Below are 25,540 nucleotides of genomic sequence, written 5' to 3'. Positions count from 1 at the left end.
GATTCGCTCCCGTGCCTGGTTATATCATTCAAGGATGCTGGAGAACAGCAAATATGGTGCCTCTTCCTTCTTCTGGGACCTCTGACCTCAAGGGGCACCAACCTGATGCCAGTAGGATCACTCCTATGTAGGGTGTCTGACAACCCCTGTTGGAGGGGACTCACCCAGTTGGGTGGCATGGGGAACAGAACCTGCTAAACGTGTTAGAGGTATTTTAAAAGAAGAATGGCATGCTTAGCTTTTTTTTTTTTTTTCCAAGAAAATAACTCTGCTGGCACTACAGAGGTTGAACTGAAGTAAACCATCTACTGTGAGCAAACCATTTAGGAGTCTATAGCAAAACACAAAAAAGAATTAATGAGAGCATGTACTTGGAGTTGAGTCATGAGTATATGGGAGTCAAGTCATGAGTACATTTGTTGTAGCTGAAAACAAAGGAGACACCAGAGAAAGCAAGAGGAGCAAGGGAAGAAAAAAATTGGAAAAAGCATGAGAAGCAAGGGAAGGAAGACCAAGGAGTCTCTCCTGGGAAACACCAGCATTTAAGGAATGGAGGAGGAAAAATGAGAGAAGAAATGATTGGGTAACTAGAAGAGAAACCTGGAGTGTGGTGATCTAGCATCCAAGTGTTTCAAAAAAGTAGGAAGAGGAAGTGGACGAGCATCAAATGCTGCAGAAATAAAATTAAGTAAAGCAATGAAGAAACATCAATTCCTCTATTTCTCTGTTACAACTTTTTAAAGTCTGGATTGTCCCTATTTGAAACGTGTTGAAATGAGCTCCTTAGCTGAGTGAGTTAAGAAGTGAGAGGTGGGCAAGGCTAAGACCCAGAGTTAAAGCTGGAGCGTACACTAACAAAAGAAAGATGGTGGACAGGAATGATGAAGACTAAGAGTGAGTATATAACCGAGCACATGGCTTTATGTGAAGTCAGAAAGCTGTATAATGTAAAGCAGTTAGCAAGGAAATAAAATATAAAGAGAAGGCAAGAAGAAAGTCCCAATATTATCATTTATCTACAACAATGCAGAAATAGCCTTCCAGAGACCTCAGTCATTGCCTGCATTTGGCTCCTGATCCAACCATGAAAACAAGCCCATTCTTGGTGACTCTTAGAGACTATGCTTGGAAAATCCAGTTGCTTGTTCAATGAGTACAAAAAAAAAATCTATTTAACGGACACCTACCATGTGTCTGGCATTGGTACCAGGAAGCTAGGCTGTGTTGGTGGGCAAGACAGATGCCATGAACTCTTCCTTCATGAAGCTTATAGTGTAGTGAGGAAGATGTACATTCACCAAAGACTTGTACAAATATGTCCCTAAGACAGCAGTAAGTACCATGAGGGAGAAGTGAAGGGATCTATTAGAGTATTTAACAAGGGAACTTCACCCAGCGACGGAGCCAACACCAGGAGAATCCCAGCGAGGTCTGAATCCGTACACTTTCCGGAGACAGAGACTTTGTCTTCTCACTCGAAATCTAAATCTGTAGCCTGGGACGCCACCTCTTCTTCCTCAGCTTTATCCCAAGCAGTCTCTGCCAATCTTATCATTAAGAACTTTTCTTCCCCCCATCTCTCAGCTGGTTTATTTCACTATTTACTATGTACACTATTTCCATTTGATTCTCTACCTTCTAAGTAGTTCCTCAAATAAGGCAAGGTTCTCTATCTTTCATTGGCCTTTTAAACCCTAGTTTCATCTGTTTCAACTATGTGTTCAAAATTATCTCTGGGGGAAAAGATGGAGAAATTGGCCTCTTTTTCTACAATCTGCTAAAAACCTTTTCTGTCAGCAAAGCCAGTTGTAAATTGCCAAAAAGGTGATGAATTAGTTAGAAATCATTAACATTTAATATAAAGTAGCTCTCACTCTCACCTTGAATTTCAAAGGTGAGTGTGGGTGATAGACTACAGCTGTGACACAAAATTGCAGCTCTAGATCAGGAGTAGGACAGTTTTGATCCAGGAGGAGAAAGGCCTAACCAAGAAATAGCAAATAAGATGCAGGAATGGTGCCACTCCTAACCCCCTGCTCACAGCAGATATCAGTCATCCATGTCCACAGTCTTTCTCACAGGCCCAGGCACACCTCAGGAGCCTTCTCACGCAGCATCTGTCGGCCCTGGAACGAAAACTTGTTCCTACTGCAGCAACATGTGGTCAGTCCTCTGCTAGTCTAACCACCACCACTGTCCCCTTCACTGCAGGATTGGAGATTAGCAACTGGAAAAAACAGCCAGCTTCTTGGGGATGTACCTTGCAAATCCAACAAAGTACACCCCAACCAACATGTCAGCTACAACTAGCATCCCAAAGAGCAGGCTCCCTTAGCCAGTACACATATGTGCACCTCTCTCGTATGTGCACGCTGAGAGAACACATGAGCACAGCTGAAAAGAGCAATGCGGGAACCATCTCAAATACCCAAGTCACGGCAGGCACCAACGGACCTGTCCCTCTTGTTCAAGGCATGTGCCAGTGGTCTGTCCTAGTCCCAGGAATACCCAGAAAACTGATGGTGAACCCGGTCAGAAATACCATGGAAATGGTAGAAATAAATGAATGACTTTATTTCTTGGCATTGGCTCCAGTTGAGACACGATGAGAACATGCAATCAAGCTAACAAGTTGGGCAAATTGACAGGAGATGCACAAGTGTGAGTCCCAGATGTAAAAGCTGTGATTCTGAGGCTCGCAGATCATAAAAGCCCCTGAGTCAAAAAGCTAAAAGCTCAAGAGGCATAAGGATAGTGGTCTTCAATTTTTTTCTTTAAATATTACCCTTTACATTGAAGAAATATAATATGAACAACCACTAAAAAATAAAGGATTTCTGTCATACAGTAGAGAAGTTTCTCAATTTATTTTTTCATGTGATTTATGACAAATGTTTGATCTCACAAGAGCATAGTTCTGATGGTAAAATATGTCATAAATTACAGGAACAGAGAGCTCCCTAACTCATACTCAGAAAGAAGTCCACTTCCATGAAGTAAAGTATGGGACTGTCAGACCAGATGACCTGGAATGATTTGTTTTAATTTAATAAAAGTAATTACATATTTAATTTGATTTTCACCTCTGCCTACCATTAATTAAAAGAGCCTGAATCTAAGAATGTAGTATCCAACACACTGATGATGATTCATTCCAATGATGAGAGAAGAACGTGCAAAGGATCATCTGAAATACAAACAGTATTTTTTTTTTTTACATACACCAGTATTTGACAGCCCTAAATTTAACTTCCACTGTATTACATCAGAAATCCTTGGTGAGCAACACCAGAAAATAAAAGTCAGAAAAAAACCAGATGAAGGCTGGGCATGGTGCCTCGTGCCTATAATCCCAGTACTTTGGGAGGGTGAGGCAGGTGGATCTCCTGAATTCAGGAGTTTGAGACCACCCTGGGCAACATGGTGAAACCCCATCTCTACTAAAATACAAAAAGTTAGCTGTGTGTGGTGGCGCACACCTGTAGTCCCAGCTGCTTGGGAGGCTGAGGCACGAGAATCGCTTGAGCCTGCGGGGGCAGACGTTGCAGTGACCTGAGATTGCACCACTGCACTCCAGCTTGGGTTACAGTGTGAGACTCTGTCTCAAACAAACAACCAACCAGATGAAAATAAGAGAGTGATGAGAATCTTTGTGTGCATGAAAAAAAATTACTTAATACAAAAATACTTAGTGGAGCTCAAAAGCAACCTTTTGCTTCCTCTAAGGGATTCTATAGCTGCTGTGGCATATGGTGAACACCTCCCATAGTCAGGGTCGCTCCAGAGGCCCTGGTTTTCTTTCCCTGATTGCCCTGTACCTATGAATTAGTAGTTTCTTCTTAAGCCACACAGACATTATTTTTGTGTAGATTTATTCTCCTTTTGACTAAATCCAGACAAAAGTTAACAGGACTTTTTAGTATCATTAAGGCAGAGAGAGACAAATGAAAGGAAAAAAATCTGCAACTTGCAAAATCAAAGCATTAAGATTTTTCAAAAATTAAATACCATAGCTGTAATACTTGGAGACTACCATCCATGAAGGCACAAAGTTTTTCCTCAAAAAGTAATCTTGGTACTAACAGAAAACCAATGAGAGATAGCATATTCAAATTAGCTCTCTTAAAATGCCATGCAATTATCAAAATCCATCCATTATTTTTCAAGTAAATACAAAAATGTGTTCACTTACTAATTTTCAAAAAAATCAGTGTTCCTTCCTAGCCCTGGCCTGAATCACTGATTCTCAGTTTTTTCTCAAGCCACCCAGAATGAGATAGAAATGAGGCATTCCCACCCACCAGGTATCTAAAATAGACTAAGGGTTTGCCTAGGTGGGTGAAATGTATATGGGTGGTCCCAACGCAGAGCAGCCCTTTGACCTTCCAGCCATGTATCTGGATAGCTCACTTCTCCGGTCTCACTCCCTGCCAAGTTCGGCTGACACAGTTCATTCGTACTTTCTGTGCATTCTGTGCCCCTGGCCTGGAACCTCTTCCCACCTTCCCTGTCTGACAAGCTCCTGCTTATGCATCCTCTGGGATCTGGATCCACTCTCCCTCCTCTGCCCTGAATCCCTCCCTCCTCTGTAAAGCCTTTCGGAATGCTCTCCGTGAAGCATTTCTCCTTCATCTCTGCTCCTTGTCCCACCTTCACCCACTCCATTCATTTTTGTCAAACTCTATCATCATTAGGAGTTTACATTTGAAAGTAGCCACCAAACTGATTCAGCCTCATCCACACAGTTCATGACCCAGCCCATGGTGGGTGCTCAGTCACTTGTGTTTTGCTTAATTGCTGCCAAATTATCGTATTTCACTGTCTAGGACACCAGCATCCTAGCCATGCTTCCAGAGAAGCCCAGCTCTGGCCCTTCTGTGTCTTTCCAATTCTGTGACTTCTGTCACTTCCCAGTATGTTCCAAATTTGTGCCTGCCAGAGGCTTGGGAAGTCCTTCCATGCAGCACTGTCTTCTCTGTTTATTTCTTTTCTGAATGTCAACCCCTTCCTCTCTCCATGCTCTCCCACCTCATTATCTCAATTGTATATAATCCCTCATTTGCAGCTCTGCACTGAACTCTAACTTCCATTCCATCATTTGTACCTGCTGAGCTTTCATTGCACGTTCCAAGCTTGTTTTGTGACTGCTTTGGCCTTCTCTGCCTATGTTGAGGTATCTCCACTAAATCCTTCTCTCGTTCTAACACTCCCCACTTCCTCATGTCTTCATAGTGCCTGGTACAGGATATGCTGCTGTCCTTCTCTATCTTGAGGCCATTGGTGTTTCTGCCATACTTACTCCCCTGCTGATAGGCGGCACATGTACTGGACCCTCACATGTGGGGCTCTTCTTCCTACTTGCATTGAAGAGATGTTTCACTGTCATAGAATAAAGCAGGAAGCAAAACCCAGTAAGTCTCCTAAGCCCTGCCAAAAGGATAACTTCCTCCTCTTTTCAAATTTCCCACAAAGATAGCTAAAATCTCCTTTGTATCATATTTCAGGTCCTCCAAATGTTTTAAGGTAGATCATCCTGATGTCAACCCTAAATTTCTCAGCAAATTGAATTTGTGCTCTTGTCCACAGTAGAATGAACTCCTCAGTAAGGCTCAGGCATTCATTATACCCTCCTACTTAATCAAAATTCTTATTATGTCTGGGCTCTGGCTTCTTTTGTCTAGACATAGCAGATCCACGTGCTTTGACTCTTTTTCCAAGAGAAGCTCCTTCCAAAATCTGTGTGGTCCTCCAACCCACAGTAGCAGCATCACCTGAAAACTTGTTAGATATGCAAATTCTTGAGCCCCAACCCAGGCTTACTAAATCAGAAAGTCAGGGTGGAGCCCAGGGATTTGTGCTCTAACAGCCCTCCAGGTGATTCTGATGCAACTAAATCTTGAGAAGCACTGATTTAATTTCTCTTCAAGCTATTCCAAGGTACACATTACTCAAAAAAATGCCAAGTAGGGCAGGCAGGGAGGACAAGTAGTGATGCCCTTCCCACATACTCTGGCTTCTGTGAGGCCCCTCTGGGTTGTATTCACTGCCTCCATTGCAGCACAGGGAGGGTTCAGCCTGGGGTTCACTATGGCTCTCTGACATCTTTGTAGAAGGCCAGCCCTCCTTCATTTTGCCTTTGCAGATTTAGAGAGATTTTTCCTCCCTAAGTGAGTTTCTCTATATTTAATCCCATTTGAATTTTCTGTTTAGATGCATTCACTTTTCCAACTTGCCTAGTACATTCTGCATTTTATTCCACCTTCCAAGACATTTGCCACCCCACTTATTTTAATATCAATCACACATTTAATTAGAAGATGATTTATTCCAGAAACTAAAACATTATTAAGGATATACCGCGTAACACATAGAAGATACCTGGGGATCAGTGGCACAGAAAATCAAGAAAGCCTTTACAGCGTGCTGTTATTTCAATCTATTTTTGGTGAATATATTAGACACCCTGGCAGTGCCAACCAATAAAAACAAACCAAGAGAGCAAGCCTGTGAGAGCCAACAGGACGTAGAAAGCATCTCAGACCCTGCATCCTGTGCTACGTTTGTCATTCTGTGTGTGGGATGGACATCCAGTCCTCCTCCTCTGGAAAATGCACAGCCACAGGCTCACATGAGCTGTTCCTTTTCTCTTCTTGCAGATTCTCCGTGCTCTCAGCCTATTTACAACTGGCTCACAGCTCAAAAAAAGGCAAGAAAGTGATTACGCAAACTTAGACGGACAGAAACTCAAGCTCCTTTAGGCAGTCTACTAACAGTATGGTGAATAAACAGAAAATATGATCATATAAACAGGATACAATACTGAGAAGAGTAAGTTTGGGGGTAGTACAGATAACCAGAATTAATTATATGAAGCAAAGAACAATCTGTAGGCAACTGCATCTGAGATGTGTCCCCAGACTGCACTAAAATCATAACATTATTTTTGGATAATCTTCTAGCCACCTGAGAGAACCATGTTTTCTTTCAAATATGACATTTTAAATAGGGAACTGCAGGCAATAATTCTTAAACCAGAAAAATATTTGAAATTTTACATTAGGAAAAAAAAACCACATTGATAGATCATGATGATCTACACTATGGCTGATCAACTTGAAAGTGTAGCTCACCGTGATCTATCAGTTTGAACATACCTCATTTGGTCCCACACTTCCCAGCTAGAGCTCCCTGCTGTTTCCCTGACCTGTAACTGCTCATCTCCAATGATCGGGGAGTTGAGAGGCAGCGGGGCATAGTGGAAGGAGTGCTGGCTCTTGAGTCAGACTTACCTGGATTCAAAGCTTACTTGTACCAGCTGTGTAATCCCAAGTAAGTCATTTCATCTTTTTAAGTCTCTGTTTCCTCTTCTGTAATGGTATCACCAATACCTAAAAAGGAGGACTATTGCCAGGATTTTAAATAATAGATACAAAAACAGGTAGGAACCATCCAGTAAACATTACCCATATATTTGGCCTTTCAAAAATAAGACAATGTAATAAAACATCGGCCTTTATAGAAGCATCTAAGTTTCCCTTTCCCTCCAGGAAGGAAAAGAAACTTTTTCTTCTGCTTCTGATTGTTCCCTAACTCCCTGCATTTTCTTTTGGTAAACTATTCCAATTTTTGTGTCCAGTTATGTCCTAGTATTTAAGTGTCTATTTCTTTTGCCAATAGTTATGCAATACAAGTATACACGATTTTTACAGTCAAGTCAGTATCCAAAACAACAACATAATTAAATCAAATTAAGTAACATATTCCTAATGCTGCTTATTTAACATAATTTTTTATATTGAACCCCAGAGCTGTTTCATAAACTAGCTTAAATCTCTGCTTTGTCTTTTCTTATTTGATAAATATATTTTAAGCATAAAATTTCTAAAGATTAATACACCAAAAACATTAAACTAAGAATTCCAGTGACATAGTGGTATATTTCATAGTTTACCTGAAAGAATTACAGTTTTAGAGATGGAAGGTCACATAAGTGGTACCTCTGAAGTCCTGTTTTTCTAAGGAAAGACGTTATGAAGGCGAGAGGTCGGTCTCTGGGCTGATTTTGACATGTACAATAGGTTATTCTATCTGAGCTTGCAAATGATTCTAGAATTAACAGATACACATTTACACTGGCAATTGGAATGAAATCTATGGGCTCCATTAAGATGCCACTGCTTATATAATCTTCTTGATCCTTGACAAGTAAGAAATTTGCAGAATTTGTGTTGGTTTTTGTGAACTATCTGGTTGAACTATAGAGGTAAGCAGGACCCCAGTGTCCTAAAAGAAATGATTATTTACTTTGGAAGAAAAATATCTTTCTTAGATTCTTAGACATCTTAGATTCCTTTTGACTCTCCTTTTGACTGTATGGACATGGAACAAGTTCTTAAAATAATTATTTTCTTTTCATCTCAAATTTCTTCTCTTGCCTAGCTTAATGCATAAGCCCCAGCTTGCTCTAGTGACTCTTAAGCAAGATTGCAGCCTAGTAATTTTTTCTTTACTGTGTTGTGTCTGAGAAAGAAATATTTAAATTGGTGTCTTTTCCAGTTCCTTGATGGTTCTTTACCACACCCAGGGCCAATAAAACATTGATGCAATGGTAAAACTGAAGACAGTCTCACGATTTAGTAACTCAAAACTGTAAAAAGCTTTTGCCAAGTAACAGTATTTAGAAGGACAACTCAATAGGTTATGGGGGTAGATTGACATGCAAATATCTATCACATTTTATTAAGCAAATTAAAAATAGATTTAATCTTTAATGTGTGTCCCTACAGTATAAAATTTACTGGATTCAATTGTTGATTATGTGCTCAGCAGTTTGGCTAATTATCTTTGGCAGATGCTTGATGCATATTAATTTGGGATCCCATGTCAATTGTAACTGTCTTTGGTTTGTAATCTAGCCTCTACTTTGCATAGCTGAGTAACAATACAGCTGTTCACTTGAAATGTAACTGCAGGCAATTCTGTAGGAGGCACGAAGTGGTTTCCTGGGAAGATCCCTGCACTGTGGGATGGGAGCCTGGATTCTAATGTTCAGCAGCCACATAGGCTGGTTATTTACTTCATGTAATCCTGCCAGGCACATCTGCTGCATAGGAATACCATGTGAGTCGGGGAGCCATTATTATTGCCACAGGGGACCAGAAGGGAAAAGAGCTCCTTAAGAACATTTGCGGAGTAGCCCCTAACTAACAATTGTTTGAAGGAAAAATATTAATTTGATAAAAACACTTTAGGGAATTAGAAAGCATGATGATCCTAAGTGTTAGGGAGAATGTGGAGCAACTGGAATTCTCATACATTGCTGGTGGGAACATAAAATGGTATAACCACTTTGGAAATCAGTTTGGGAGGTTCTAAGAAAGTTAAACATGCATTTACAGTATGATCCAGCAGTTCCACTCCTAGGTATTTACATAAGAGAAACAAAAACACAAGTAGACACACAACCTTGTTCATTAATGTTTATATAACACCTTTATTCGTCATGGCCCCAAACTGGAAACAACCCAAATACCCACCAACAGGTGAATTCATAAACAATATACCATATTCATATATGTATGGAAGGGAATACTATTCAGCAATAAAAAAAAAAAAAACTGAACTACCAAGGCATGCAACAAAATAAATGAATCTCGAAAACAGTATGCCAAGCAAAAGAAGCCAGATACAAAAAGAGTACGTACTGTATGATTCCATTTCCGGACTCAGACAAATGAATCCAGAGTTACAGAAATCAGGGTAGTGGCTGTCTAGGGCAGGGAGTTGAGGGGAAATTGATGACAAAGGAGAGGAGGGAGCATTGTGGAATGATTAGAAGGTTCTATAACTTGATTGTGGTGGTGGTTTCACATGTGTACACATTTGACAAAACTCATCAAACTCTGTGTTTAAAATGGATTTATTTTATTATGTGTAAATTACATCTCAATAAAGTTGAATGAAAAAATGAACACACACACACTGGGAAAGCAGTGACAAATATGAAGTTGAAACACCTCAGGCTGGCTCTTAGGTGCTAACAAGGTGGTAGATCTTCTCAGATTGGTGCCTGTTTGGGGGGTAGCTCACTCTCCCACCAAAGGTCAGGTCCTGACCTAATTCTACTCACAGGCTGATTCCTTGTTACAAAAGCCTTGCTGCACCTCTGTGAGAATGACGATGGATATGAAAGCACTTTGCAAACCAAAATATGCTACATCCAATCAACAAAGGTGGCTAATGCTGAGGCTCGTTGTCTACCTGCTTGGGGTCCTGGCCTGCCCTTATGGCAGCTTTCCAGGAGAAAAAAAAAAAAAAGATGGAGAGACATCCCTCCTGGGCCTCCAAGTAGACCTAGAACCTGCAAGCATTTCCCTTCCCTCTCTCCTTTCTCTCCTCAGCTGAGCTCCTCTCACCTCTCAGAACAACAGTCCTTTGATAACCTGTAGAGGAATCATGAATAAATGTATATAAAGACAGCCTTCCTTACCACACACACAATTTTTAAAATTAAATTAATTCTTCCTGTGGCATCATGACCAAGAGCCCGGGTCCCAGGGTCAGACTTCATGTGTCCAGAGACCAGCTCCTCTGCACTTGCTGGCTGAACCTATAAAATCCTTTAGCTTCTCTGTGCCTCGGCTTCCCCGTTTGTGAGAGAGGGTTGGAAATAGTACTCACACCACAGGCTGATAGGAAAATTAGTCAATGTCTTTAATACAGTGACTGGCACAGAGTAAGAAAGTCACAACTGAGAGCTAGAAATCCCACTGGAAATTTTTGTCCTGACTCCCCATCTTCTCTCTGAATTTTCCTTAGGATATCAGAGAGCATTTTATCAACTCCACGGAAACCCATCCAGACTCTAGAGTCTGTAAGAGGAGGAAGTTCCCACACACACTCAGCCTACATTGGAACTTTTCTAAAAATACCAGTTACATAGGATAAAATGGTGGGGCACAGCCACACCTTTAAGTTTTACTTTCCCAGTCTGAGTTGATGGTGTTATATTTTATCTATACTTATTTGAGAAGCCTGTCAAGTGTGCTGTAATTGTATGAATAGACAGAAAGGTCCAGCCACATGCCAGGGTCGAGAAATGTAGAAAATTGGGTGCTCTAACAAGCCAAGTAGGGAACTAATAATATATTTAGAATTACTAATAAAATGCCTGTCAAGCAAGTGGCAATATGTGCTCTACAAAAAAAAAAAAAAAAAAAAATGCCTGCCTGCTGTGTAGGATGTGCACTCTTCCTGAGAAGTATATATTCTTGGAAATAAAATGATTCAGCCCCAGATGAAACTTCTGTTCCCAGGCATTTTCCCCCTAATTTTTCATTCATTTGTGTATTTTTTTTTTACATCCCCTCATGTAGCTCCACCAACCCTCCCAGACGTCAGTGGGTCAAGCAGCCTCCCAAGGCAACCTTCTGCACCTGGCTCACAGCCAAGCAACCATGTCTCAAAGTCCCGTCCGGCAGGCTTCCTCTTCTTCCTCCTCATCCTCCTCTTCTTCAGCTTTGAGCGTGGGCCAGTTAGTCAGCAGTAAGTATCCTTTCTGGCTCGGTTTAAATCACGGTGGCCTTCTTGTTGCCTATTTGCAATGTCTTCCTTCTTGTCTCTCTCTCACTCTCTCTTGCTCTCTCTTTCTCTCAACGCTGCAGAGGAATTTCCTGGCACTGCTAGGTCAATACTGAGATGAAGTCCGTCCCCAGGACCAGATGGTTCCTTAGGGAAGCAGGCCCCCAAAGCACACTCCCCGGATTAGTGGCTATCAAGGACCGGGTTCCATCTTAAGTGGTTGCTGATGTGCTGAGTCAGTCCTGCCACTTCAGAAGGTAGCAACTGATCAGCTTTCAGGGCATGAGCCACATAGCTCACAACTGAAATAACCAACAACAGGCACTCAGTTGGCAGGTCAAGCTGCTTTTCCGTGTGTTTGAAGTCCCCTGCCATTCTATTTGTAGGTGTCAGAGGAAATAAAAGAGAGCAAGCCTGTGGGCGGGTGGGTGTGTGCGTACAATAAGCCACCTCAAGTGGCATGTGGGGGAAGCTGCATGGGCCAGAATCAGATGAGAAATCTCTGAACAACCATTCATAAAATAGGATAAGCCTGCAAGTCTGCCTCCCTAAATAGCCTATATATGTATATATATAGTTATTAGAATGGTATTTGGCCCTAGGGATAGGTAGTATATTTATCACATGCAAATAACAGCATGTTAAGATGGATGGGATAATGGTCTGATTTAATGTCAGTCACCGTTAATGTAGTTTTTACTTATCTATAAAACTGTGGAACATGTGCATAGATTGCAATTCACCAGGGACCAAAAATCCAGCAGCTATGGACGCCTGCATAGGCATCTGTGCCATAAAATGAGGACATGTGAGGATCTGTGTTTGGTCAAGTGTCATGAATGACCTGTTATAACAGGAACAGTAGGATCTTATATATCATGGGGCAAATCTTAAAGCAAAATGGAGGGTTGCCATGACCTCCCCGACAAGTAATTCTCCTCAAAAAAGAAAAATAATTACATAGATGTATGTCTCTATTCAATTATACTGATAATTCAGGCAAGAAAGATGCTTGTGGGTAGGGAAGAAAACGGAATGAGGCATTATGGAAAGATGTTAAAATGCCTGGGTAGGCCGGGCACAGTGGCTCATGCCTATAACCCTAGCACTTTGGGAGGCCAAGGCGGGCAGATCATGTGAGGTTAGGAGTTCAAGACCAGCCTGACCAATATGATGAAACTGGGTTTCTACTACAAATACAAAAATTAGCCGGGCATGGTGGCATGCACCTGCAATCCCAGCTACTTGGGACACTGAGACAAGAGAATCACTTGAATCCAGGAGGTGGAGGTTGCAGTGAGCCGAGATCATGCCATTGTACTCCGGCCTGGGCAACAAGAGCAAAACTCCATCTCAAAAAAAGAAAAAATGCCCGGGTACTTCACCAGACTAACCTGGATGCTGTTGATCTTAAAGATGGGTCAACACCAGAGTTTCAGGATACATATGCATTTTCCATCAACTGTATTTTAGGTTGTTTAGATATACAACCCTCTCCAGAAACTCTAGTCTGACTTGCATAAAGTTAAGGATAAAGCAAATTTAATTATAGTCAGATTTCCCCTAATTAAAAAAAAAAATCCTAGGGAAAAGAGTCAAACTTTGTTACACTTCAATATTCTGTATAAGTTTTTGCAAAATACTCCATTTCTAAATGGCAGCAAGGTCATAAATTTAGGATAGGCTGTTAAGCTTTGGTCCTGAAAGAAAAGGAACCAAAGTTTAGCATTTTACAGAGAAGAAATAAGTTAAATATGAAAAAGAAGTACAAACAACCTCCTACTAATACAATGTTTCACACAAGGTAAATAGTTAATATGTGTAAGATGGACAGAAAGATGAATGAGTGGATAGCAGACAGTCAGATGGATGGAACTAGGTTCTCTCTAGTCCCTTGTCACAGCTGGGCAGTGAAGGATTAGCCTTTTTCAGAAATCAGTAACAGAGATACTTTAATGGGCCAGATGGAACTTCCACTGCACAGTAGCCAGTGGGACATATAAGTTCTAGGTTTATGATGAGTGAACCATATTACATATCCTTGGTATAAAATATATAGACTTGGGAAAGAGAGACTCTTTTACCACATGCAATTGAAGCCGGAAACTTCAAACCCTTATGCAGAGCTTGAATGACACCAAGCTAGCTCCACAGTTGTCTCTGCAGGCCAAGAGGGTCTAACAGTACCACTAGGGTCGCATTATGCCCTAACCCATTGCTGGACTTAGAGTTGCCACAAATTTTGAGCATGTTGTTTAGTTAATTCCCTTCTGTCTCAAAACCCAACTACAGAATGAATAGTACATGGATCATAACCCTCTGGTTCCATAATTTGCTATGATGGCTCACAGGATGCAGAGAAATTCACATCTACTGGTTTACTATAAAGGATACGATAAAAAATACATATGAACAGCTAGATGAAGAGGTACACAGGGCGAGGTCTGGAAGGATTCCAAATGCAGGAATTTCTGCCCCTGTAGAGTTGGAGTGCACCAGTCTCTCAGAATGTGGATGTTTTCACCAACTTGGAAGCTCTCTGAATTCCATACCTTAGTGATTTTTGTGGCAGCTGCATCATGTAGACATGATTGATTATTAACTCAGTCTCCAGCCCCTCTTCTCTCCCTAAAGAGTCGAGGTGGGGCTAAAAGCTTCAAGCTTCTAATCATGGCTTTGTCTTTCTGATGACCTGCCGTTATCATGAAGCTATCCAGGAGCCCCTAAGAATCCTCATTAGAACAAAAGATGCTCCTATCATCCAGGACATTCCAAAGGATTTAGGAGCTCCGTGTCAGGAAGTGGGCTCAAAGACTAAATATTAGAACAGAAGCACCCCTGTTTGTTAGGAAATTATAAGAGTCTAGCACCCCTGTTTGTTAGGAAATTATAAGAGTCTAAGGAGCTCTGTGCCAGGAACCAAGGATGAAGATCAAGGTGTTGTGTATATATATATACATCTTATTACATCACAATATCACCAAAACTTTGGTCAAAACCATGACCAATGAGTCCTCCATGTCATTGTCAAAGACTGTCATCCTAGTGTTGGCTAACCTGCCATATGCCAGATGAACTAGAATAGGTGGATCATACAAAAGTTTTGCCCACTGCAAGCAAGAGAATGTTGAGTTAATACCTTAGTAATGATACAAGATATTCATATGCAAAGGACAGCACGTCTGGGCTCAGAACTACCAAACATGCATACTTATTAGAAAATCTGCACAGTACTTATTTCTAGCACCTTGCCTTGTATTAAACCTTGCTCAGTCTCCATAATCATCAGAGGTGGATACAGTTTTTATAAGCAGGGTTTTTAGAAAGTCAGAAGAAGAGTCAAACAAGTGACTTGACAAATGTCCCAATCAGGTTTAAGATTTACAGTGCACTGTTTAGAAATAGGTAGATTTAGGATTTTGATTGCTTGCTGGATTTTTTTCCAGTATACATTTTCTCAACACCTAAGCTTGATCCTTAGACAGCAAATGACTTATAGTTAGTTCCAGCAAAAAACAAAGCTATAAAGTGAACTTAAAGTTGCATGCCGATAGCATATAGCACAGTGAAACACCCTGATTCACAATCCATGCCATTTTCTACATCCCAAAGAGGTCACCATATTGCAAAAAGACTGTTCTCCCAAATTGCATTGCAAACTCCCAAATGGCTTCCTATTTCTCAGAAATATGTGGTAAATATGCCCATTATTTGCTGTGAGACTAGCACTAAAAAGCAGACAGCTATTTACATAATATAGTTAATTAATTAATTCATACCTTTAGAAGCTTCTTTAAAGATGTATATTACTCTCATAACAATCCTACAAATCGGCCGGGCGCGGTGGCTCAAGCCTGTAATCCCAGCACTTTGGGAGGCCGAGGCGGGCGGATCACAAGGTCAGGAGATCGAGACCACAGTGAAACTCCGTCTCTACTAAAAATACAAAAAATTAGCCGGGCGCGGTGGCGGGTGCCTGTAGTCCTAGCTACTCAGGAGGCTGAGGCAGGAGAATGGCGTGAACCCAGGAGGCGGAGCTTGCAGTGAGCCGAGATCGCGCCACTGCACTCCAGCCTGGGCAACAGCGTGAGACTCCGTCTCAAAAAAAAAAAAAAAAAAAAAAAAAAAGAAAGATGAGAGGACACATTTACATAAAATGTCAGCCCAAGTCATAAACCTGCCCAATCCTGTGCCACTGTCTGGTGGCAACGCAGGCCCTGGGACTGGAGTAGACCATGGAAACCCTTCCAGATTAAAGACCTGCCCCTCACATACTGGTTAATTCAACTGAATCTAGCTGATCTAGAGATGGGGCTAATAAAGGCAAAAATTTTACTTTCCCAGCCCACTGATTCCCAGATCTTGACCACTTGCCATATGTAGTGAGAGTGGGGTAAGGAAAGGGCCAAGGGGGGATGGCTGCTCCGGAGCTCCTGCTCAACAGACCTGTCTGGCCCATCAGTCCTATACAGGTAAGACAGCAAGTTTTTTGTGTAGTGAAGCCTGCTGAATAATGGTAAAGGATCAGTAGAGACAATGGCACACAGAGGGCACCACACCCAGACTTGGTCGAGCCAGGGCCACAAAGAAGGATTTCTTTCTGTAGTTGTCAGCAGATCCCCTGCATCAGAATCGCTTATGTTACTTGTTAAAAATGCACATCCCTGGACCCAAACCGGTGACTCTTATACCTGCCAAATTAAGAAAATCACAGTCCTAAAAGTGATATTGTTACGTGGAATGTCTCCAGCTTTCCATTTTTTCAGTTTCAAACCTCCATGCTCACACCCTTGCAAGACTGCCAAACCCTTCTCCCCTCTGGCCAGACCCCTCTCTCACTGTACCATTCTGACTCTCTTCTGTAAACCAGGGTTTCTCAGCTTTTTTTTTTTTTTTTTTTTTTTTTTTGAGACAGAGTCTCGCTGTTTCCCAGGTTGGAGTGCAGTGACACGATCTCGGCTCACTGCAAGCTCTGCCTCCCCAGTTCACGCCATTCTCCTGCCTCAGCCTCCCGAATAGCAGGGACTACAGGCACCTGCCACCACGCCAGGCTAATTTTTTGTATTTTTTAGTAGAGACAGGGTTTCACTGTGTTAGCCAGGATGGTCTTGATCTCCTGACCTCCTGATCTGCCCGCCTCGGCCTCCCAAAGTGCTGGGATTACAGGCGTGAGCCACCGCGCCCAGCTCTCAGCTATTGTTTTATTATCACCCCACTCCCCCTGCAAGGAGCATTTTTAGGTGTTTTGTTTGTTTGTTTGTTAATTTTAATTGCCCTCCTTCCTCCCCACCCCACCCGTCCATAACATTTTAATACCACAGATATATTGCACATCTGCTCTGTTGATGTACTATGGCCCTTTGGGGGACCACGCCATTGTACTAAGACTTTTCTTGCCTCCCCCTCAGAACCAGCATCAGCCTCATTGGGAACGCATGCGTTAAACGCAGGGTCACAAAACGGGCTGAGCAAGGAGCAGGTTGGAGGCTGGGTGGTGTGAACATGAGGAGGAGCTGAAGGAGCACCCAGAATCAGCTGCAGCCTACTGGACATTACCAAGTGCAAATGTACATCCGGGGCAGTGAAATCTTCTAACATTTCAGAAGAATTTGGAAAATGAAGATTTTCCTTTAGAAATAAATGTTTACATGTTAGCAAGTAATTTTTTTAATATAAACACTAGGAAAGCTGGGTTTTATTTGCACGCTGCTCATGGGCAACTTTTACTCTAGGGAATTTTTTCACGGGGAAAGGAAAAACGGCTCGAGACGGTGACTGCCGCAGTGAGCTCCCACAATCCTTAGCGAGCCCGGAAGCAGCTCCAGCCTGATGTGCTCGTGGGGTTTGGGATCCAGAGCGCAGCCTCCACTAGGGACGACCCAAACAAATCTCGTTAGCCGAGGATTGCCTGCCTTCTGGGAGTAGTTTTGGGAGAAAAAACAGGATTTCTATTCATCTTAACAGTTTTATAGTCACTGCCCACCCCTGCCCTGCCCATGCTCATAGATTCTCGTTGTGCTACACTGAAATATTCACTTCTAGCACGAACTGCTGCTTCACCCTACAAACCTTACGGTGCCTTGCTCCTCCCTGCCTTGCTGGCTGTGTGCACGCTGTCACCGCTGACCAGACTATATGACTCCTCCGTTCTCTGAAAGCTGCCCACTGGGGAAGACCTAGATGAATCCTCCCTCCTCTCCTCTCTCCTGTCTCTGCACACCCGGTGTGGACGTCATACCATTAGTTCTCGATTATACTCTGCCTGATATTTTTCTCTAATTGTTTCTTACGCATTAGCATTGTATGCCAGTCCCCTATAGACTGTAAACTCCATAGAGGCTGAACTGTTTTTGATATTGCCCCTCCCCCCACTCCAGACTCCCAGAAGTTACTTTTAAAAAATACTTAGACCGATTGCAGGAGTTATACCACTTTTCAATCTTTCTACAACAAAATTATGAGTAATGACATTCTACAGGACTTTTTTTGTTGTTGTTTTAATGTGACGATTAAAAGACAAACTATACCTGTTTTGCTGATTCTGTTGACAGAGTCCATTTTCCTTAGGCTGGAGAAGATCCCTCCCCAGTAATAAGAAAATCTGTACTTGAAGCTCCAAGCTCCCCACAGATATTAGCATCTTTATTTAAAAGTCCTTGAAAATGGGCGTTTGGCATGAAAATGTTCTGGTTTTGTGGGGTATTTTTTGTTTTGTGTCACGACAACTAGCGTTTCCATAGTTCTCAGCCCAGAAGAGTAAGACTCAGCCACAGTCCTTGGACAAGTACTCAAATTTACTGAAATTGATGGGTTATTGTGCAGAAAAAGGAAGAGAAAAACTTTTCACCTAAATCTGAGGAATGAGGTGAAGAACAATAGAGTCAGCTCACAGGGAGAATGGCTTCGCTACAGGCAGGATTGAGTAGCACTTTGAAATCTTCCACCATCCCCAACCCATGCTGTCTCCAGCTTGGTGTATGCTTTCATTTATCCAGGGATCAGTAGCCAGGGGGGGAAAAGTTTCATTCTCCAGCTGTTGTGTCATTTCCCTTGATAAGTCCTAAATTGACCGCGTTATCCAGCACCAAAGGAGCTTTCCTGTGGTAGGCATTTTTTATTATGTGCCCTTTCAGGGGACAAAGGCGTCTGTGTCAGTAAACTGCTATGGGGGGAAAAAGACAATATCATTCTCCCAGTTTCATAAGCATGCTTTTCTGAGGGACCAATGTGAACGTTAAGAAATTAGGCAACATTATCATCTGTTAGCCTAGCTGTTAGCCTGGCTGCTTTGGCGATCAGGTGAAGGAAAAATACAAAATGCTATTTTCTTCAAGAGCAATTTTTAGCATTAAATATGCTAATTAAAACATTTCAAATGGAAACCTTTCCCTTTTCATATTTTTGCACAATATTTGAACATATTTATGGGCAAAATGGAGTCTCATCCCCATAGCAAGTGCCTCCCAGTGCTGGCTGTTATTTGTCAAGCCCTAAGGAACATGCTCTGGCATTGGGGAAGTGGCAGTGTGAACAAGCTGTGGCTTTGTCTGGGACAGAAACATCTCGAAGGATGATTTGTGGAGGTGTAATGAATTGAGGATGGAGTCTTGGGTGTCTCACCTGGGAGACAAAGAGAACATTCTCTGAGGTTGGTTTCCTCACTGCTCTGCTGCTAAAGAGAGCCACTTTCTTATAAACCGTAATAAACAGATATTGCTCGGCTGCGTGTTGACGTATTGATCCTATTTTTAAAAACATCTCCACAGATCCTCAAACGGCAGCGGGTGAGGTGGATGGGGTTAATCTGGAGGAGATCCGAGAATTTGCCAAAGCTTTTAAAATCCGGCGCCTGTCCCTTGGCCTGACCCAGACTCAGGTGGGACAGGCTCTCAGTGCTACAGAGGGGCCCGCGTACAGCCAGTCAGCCATCTGCAGGTAACCCGCGCCTGCATGCTGTCACCTCTTCTGGCCGGCCTGGGCCTCATTTGTCCTCGCAGTTCAGCTTTTCTTCGTCGGGTGGGCAAAGCTGGAGGGGCAGAGAGTGGGAACAAAGTTTGGGGGCAGCTATATGTTGGGATTGGTGATCTTGATGCAGACGATGCTGCTGAAGCAAATTTGGGGGTCCTGGCTTTATAACTCCTGTCAACTCACAAAGAACTTCCAAGGCAGTCTCATTGGAAATACGCTACCCCGGGGTCAGGGGCCTTCCTCCTGGGCCCACACTCCTATGCAGCTGAGAGCCACCGACTTTGTCCGTACATAGGTATTCTGAGCAAATGTTGTAAAGCTGCCATTCCCAATTTGTGTTAACGCCTTCGCTATTTCTGCCCAGAGATGGCTATCAGGATTTTCCAAGAAAACACACATTTTAAAAAAAAATTAACTATCTTGTGACCTTGAAGGTTTTAACTTGCCTTCCCAGAAACAGCTTTAAAAGCACGTTTATAAGAAAAATAAAATAAAATAAAAGAAGAAGCGGCTGCTTTAAATGGCTCAGAAAAGGGTAGTGAAAATCTGGCCTAACCTTGCTCATCTCCCCCAAATTAAGTAAATGAATAACAGAATCCGGCCTTGGTTGTGTTCAAGTTGATCCGGGTTAAGTGGTCAGAAGCAGACCCCGTGCATGCATGTGTGTGTTGCACTAATCCCATGTTTATGCATGAGGTAACAAAGGCACTTCGGTAAGAGCTTTTTCCTCTTGGGCAATACCTTATGAGTCCTCCTCCATCAGGAAAAGCCAAGAAAACAACTCTAAACTCATTTAAGTGGATTTTGTTCTTGGTGATCCATGAAATGCTGTCTTTTTATCTGCTCTTTATACTTTTAATGTATTCCCCAAAGGACGGAAGTGTACTTTTCCTGCAGTTTAAGACTAAGGTTATAAATAACATCAGTATGGGGTAGTAGCTTGCAGCTCACATTTTGCTCAATGATTTTCCATAAAACCCATTGATTGTTGTTAAATACAAAAAGCACCATAGGATCCTCTCACTTCTATGGCCTCCCCTACTGTTTTTTCTTATAAGATACCTCCCTGTAGAAAATAACCTTTATTCAGTCTATACAAGGATACTACTGCTGGGAAATTTGTTTCAAGGCTTGTATATGTTATTCCAAACAACATGTACAGAAGCATCAACACTAACAAGCAGCATCCATGATATGAATACCATTGCTCCCTGTTGGGAAACATTAATTTTGTTTCATCTTGACAGCCTTGGGATAAAAGCAGCCACAGGTTTCTTAGTTGTTGCCAATTTTCTATTGGTGCTAAATTCCTGTTTAGCTTATTTTTAGACCTAAAACGTGATTTCCTTTTATTGATATAAGTGCTAGCTCATGTTTAACTCATGCACTTAGCACTTCTTGGGCATTCCCAATCAAGTATGTTGATTTCTAAAGTCTATCCCAGAGAGAGGTCAAAAAAGCTGTGGCTGAAATGTGGAGACTGGGAATTCCTAGTATAACAGAACGTGTCTGATGCCTTGACTTTTGGGCCTTTCTCTAGCTTCCAGTACTTCTGTGAGATCGTTTTAGGAGCTATTTATCAAGAAAAGAAAGAAAGACCGAGATCTTATATTGGAACAATTTAAGTGAATTCAAAGGGTGCTGAGGAACCTGCTTTGGAGCCTGCACACTCAGGCATCGCTTGTCCCTCATTAGCTGCAGTGACTCCTAGGAGCTGCTTTAAATCCCTCCTTATCAGAGGCACAGAGAAAAAAGCATTACCGATACACTGATCAGCCCTATCACAACCTCTGTCCCCTGGTGCCTTGACACTGTAAAGCCTGTTGTCACGCAATCAAATATTTAAGCTTTGGGGATTTTATGGCAAACGATGGCAAAATGTGGTATGTGGCAAATTAGCACAACAATGAGAGCTTTTGAGGAGCTTGCCTTAAAGGACAAGTTCATTAAATAACATTAAATGATCAGTTCACTCTGTATTGAAAGCAAATGTACTCCTTCCCTCCTTGACCAGTACTGGAAGCTGGGTTCTTCAAAAATAAACAAATAACCTTTGAATTCTATGTGGAAGGGAATGCTATGGAAATTGCATTAAAATTTGATTCTGTTTGTGCTGCTTATCACATTATAAGAGATCTAAAATATGCCGCCAAAAATAAGATTGTGGCACATAAAGAAAACCTATCCTTTTCTGCACTTTTGCAAGCATCCTTACAAGACATATTCTGAGTAACACAGGCTCGGTTTAGCTCTATGAGAACAGACCATTGTAATAAGATGCACTCTGTAGTCAGAAGTTTTTCAACAGCATGGGATACTGTAAAAGGGAGAGGAGAATTCTATGTATCCAAAGCTGTCATACTAGAGAGTTGTGAATTTGGATTTAGAATAAACAAACAAATGAATTAAAGAATTCCTACTTTCTTTGGTACCTCATTGAGAGTGAGTGTGAGTTTGGTACCAGGGCGACTTCTTAAAACACTCTATATAATTTTGTCCATGACACTTCATATTTTTTAAAGTCAATGTAGCAAAGAATTGCTGATGGCAGTTGATACATAGAAGACCTCATTTACAGAAAATGATATCATTCAAGTACAGTTTGCAGATATCACACATTAAACACAGCTTGGTGCCCTGGTGCAAAAGTACACCATTACGCAGGATGGTGTTTGGAAGGCAGGAGGTGGTCTTAGCACACCCAGAGGTGGGGTGTTTTATAGTAATTACAATGTGTCCAGCTGTTTGAGCCAGAACAGGAAAGTAGCAGTGGGTTATGTTTTACCTGGAAAAAGGGCATGTTGTTAACTTACATATGGTGAAAATTGTTTGTTCCCAGAGAGAGAAAAAGAGAGAGAAGTCAAAATGAGACACAAAAGAGAGATAAAAAGAGAGCCATGAAAAAGTCCCAGCGGCCATCAGTGACTATGATAATAGCAATAACATTTTTATAACCAAGTCAGTGGGGGAAATTTAAAGAAATCCAAATGTAAAACATGTAAAGAATCATTTTAAATGAAAGAATGTGACAACTGTCATCTTTGATGTCACTTCCTAGTTGCCTTCAGGAGTCTGAGGACTGGAGAAATGGAGCTGGTACTGTTAAATAAAAGCTTAGATCTCAGAGTTTATAGGGAAAAGGCCTGTGAGTTGTTTGCGTGCCTGTTATGATAGCTCATGCATCCTGCTGTCTCTGCTTCTCCTCACCCCCGTCTGTGTGCCTGTGTGGTTTGCATGGTCTGGCATGGAGCACGCTGGGAGGGTTGGCGCTGGCTTGGGCAGGGCTGGCTACCTTGCAGCTGGCTATTAACCTGCAGCGAATTCGCCCTGCCAGGCAGTCAGGCAGGCAGGCAGGAGGCCCACCCTGGCAGAGGACTCAGTGTAAGACTGTTCTTTCTCAATTTTCCCCCCCAGACACACCATCCTGAGAAGCCACTTTTTCCTACCACAGGAAGCCCAAGAGAACACTATAGCTAGCAGTCTGACAGCCAAACTGAACCCTGGCCTTTTGTATCCTGCCAGGTTTGAAAAGCTGGACATCACCCCTAAAAGTGCCCAGAAGATCAAGCCGGTGCTTGAGCGGTGGATGGCTGAGGCTGAGGCCCGCCATCGAGCAGGTATGCAGAACCTGACCGAGTTTATCGGGAGTGAACCATCCAAAAAGCGCAAGCGGCGCACCTCCTTCACACCCCAGGCCCTTGAGATCCTCAATGCCCACTTTGAGAAGAACACACACCCCTCTGGGCAGGAAATGACCGAAATTGCTGAGAAGCTGAACTATGACCGAGAAGTAGTTAGAGTTTGGTTCTGCAATAAGAGGCAAGCCCTGAAGAACACAATTAAACGCTTAAAACAGCACGAGCCGGCCACGGCAGTCCCTTTGGAGCCCTTAACAGACTCTCTGGAAGAAAACTCCTAAAGAGATGCCCACCCATAATCAGAAGCAAAATTCACAGAAACTAAACTCCACGCTTGGGACTCCACGACAATAACAATGACTTTTAATTTAATTTAAAAATAGCCCCGGCCATCATCACCCTTGTAAGTAAAAGACTAAGAAAACTACCAAGTGGACAGAATGGTTTCTACATGTCTGTTGGTTTTCCAAATAGGAAACAAGAAATTTTTTTGAAAATTTTTAAACAAGGAATACACCACACTGAAGGTGTATATGGTAGGATAGTTCCCTTCCCCCACCCGTCTCCCCCAAACCCAGTTTTTTAATGGACTTAAAGCAAACCAAATAACCACGTACTTTTTTCTGTATATTATGAAAATGTGAACACATTTTAAGGAAAAAGAAAAAAAAAAAACCTAAACCAAAAACCAACAACGAAGAAACAAAAACTTTGATCTGTTCAAAGCGAATACAAGCCTGCCACCTGGAGGAAGGACTGCACCCCTTCAGGTACTAAGTGCTGATTCACTATGAAACCTATTAACCAAAGTCAGAAACATGGCATTGCAACGCGATCGTTCGTCTACGCTTCTCTGCGCGTAAAGTTGTGTTACGAATTTTTACATTTGTACTAACAGAACAATAGGAAACCTGATTTCTCCCATCTTTCCCATCTATTGTCTCCACCCACGGGGTGGGTACCATTGTTGAAGCCATTCTGTGAGGCTCACTTTTGGGTTTTACTTGGGTGGGGGGTGGGGAGGGTGGTCTTTTTTCTTTTTCTTTCTTTTTGACGGGAGGGCATCCTGCATCGTGTGCCAAAGCATTTGTTGCTTTTTTCTCACTATGACTTGTGGGTTTGAGAAAAGAAAATGGAGCTCGCATTTCTCTCTTTTCCTCCATTTCTCCATCTCCCTCGCGCGTGGCTCCCGGGGTCTGCTGGAAAGCCACGGAAGTGGGGAGGAACAGTGTCTTTTCCACTCAGATCCTAGTGAAATGCAGGAGAGACTCCAAAATAACTAGGGCTTTGCTCGATGAACTGTCAACACTGGCATAAGCTGTAATTGTGCTCACTGTCCACACCAGAGCTTGGGATTTTTCTCAGTCTGTTGGCCACGTACATGGAGAGCTGACCAAAACTAATTTTGTAATATAAACATAAGCTGCACATTTGGTTCAATACTTACATCTATGTTATGCTTCTGTGCAAAGCAATTTCTCTCAGAAGTCTGATAGCCAAAGAAATGTCTCAAGATTTCAGTCAAATACACACATGGCATGCACACACCCATGAACATACACACAAAGACACAGGCTAAAAAGAAAGTGATAGCAACTGGATCATTAAAGGCCATCGTGTATCCTGTTAATCTCATCTTTTCTGCTACTTCTTTCATTCCAATATTGATGGCAGACTTTTTCAGGGGGGAATAATTATTCTTCAGGATATATAAATGGAGCAGAAAGGTGGCGGGCAAATTTAAACAACTGGAATTGGGGGCTAGGTTCTTCAGGGGAAAGGAAGTTTGAAGAAATTTTCACCAAAAGAAAAAAATATAGAAGGGGCTTATCTAACACATTAGAATACCCTTCAATATGAGAACTAGAGGATTATTTCCTTTAAAAAAATAACTTAAAAGATCTGTGGGCTGCAATAACCTGATAAGCAAGAAGGACATGTTAGGATGTGAGGATGGCTGTGCAGGTGAGCACCTGGCACCTGCCACTGGTGTTTTCACCCAGGTACAGGCAGACGGTGTTCCATTAAAGGAGCAGGCAAAAGAGAGCCGTCAATTTGCTTGCTGTTGAAATGTAAATATTCATGCATAATTTATAATCATGCTAATGTATTATCTAGAAATAAGTTGTGAAAGAAAAAAGAGAAACCCAATCTCAAGTTGCCCAACTGAGTAGAAATGCCGTCTCCTTCCCCTAATACACTCCCTCGCCCCGGGGGGTTTGAGTTTCTTCTGTTGGCTCCTTTGCTGGTTGTGTAAATGCTACGGTGTAATTGTCCCCTCCGATGATTCATGCAGCAATCAAGAGACTACCAGCAAGGAAACTCTAAAAGGAATCCTGGAAGCAGAACAAGTC

At 42.2% G+C, this 25,540-nt stretch overlaps 1 protein-coding gene and 1 long non-coding RNA gene across 2 annotated transcripts in view; one reads left to right on the top strand and one right to left on the bottom strand.

Annotated features, from left to right (window-relative positions):
* The window catches only part of LOC114676932 (uncharacterized), a 191,235-nt gene that overhangs the window by 113,585 nt on the left and 52,110 nt on the right, over positions 1–25,540 (bottom strand). The window lies entirely within an intron of this gene.
* On the top strand, positions 11,457–23,874 carry POU6F2 (POU class 6 homeobox 2). The gene is made up of 3 exons (XM_028845856.2): positions 11,457–11,544; positions 19,347–19,515; positions 22,963–23,874. Exons 1-3 carry the CDS (start codon positions 11,457–11,459, stop codon positions 23,465–23,467), a joined length of 762 nt encoding a protein of 253 aa, XP_028701689.2. The 3' UTR covers positions 23,468–23,874.

Source organism: Macaca mulatta, chromosome 3 (assembly GCF_049350105.2).
Source record: "Macaca mulatta isolate MMU2019108-1 chromosome 3, T2T-MMU8v2.0, whole genome shotgun sequence".
In the NCBI taxonomy this organism is placed as follows: domain Eukaryota; kingdom Metazoa; phylum Chordata; class Mammalia; order Primates; family Cercopithecidae; genus Macaca; species Macaca mulatta.
The sequence above is the reverse complement of the archived record's forward strand: the minus strand, read 5'-3'. Positions and strand labels throughout refer to the sequence as shown.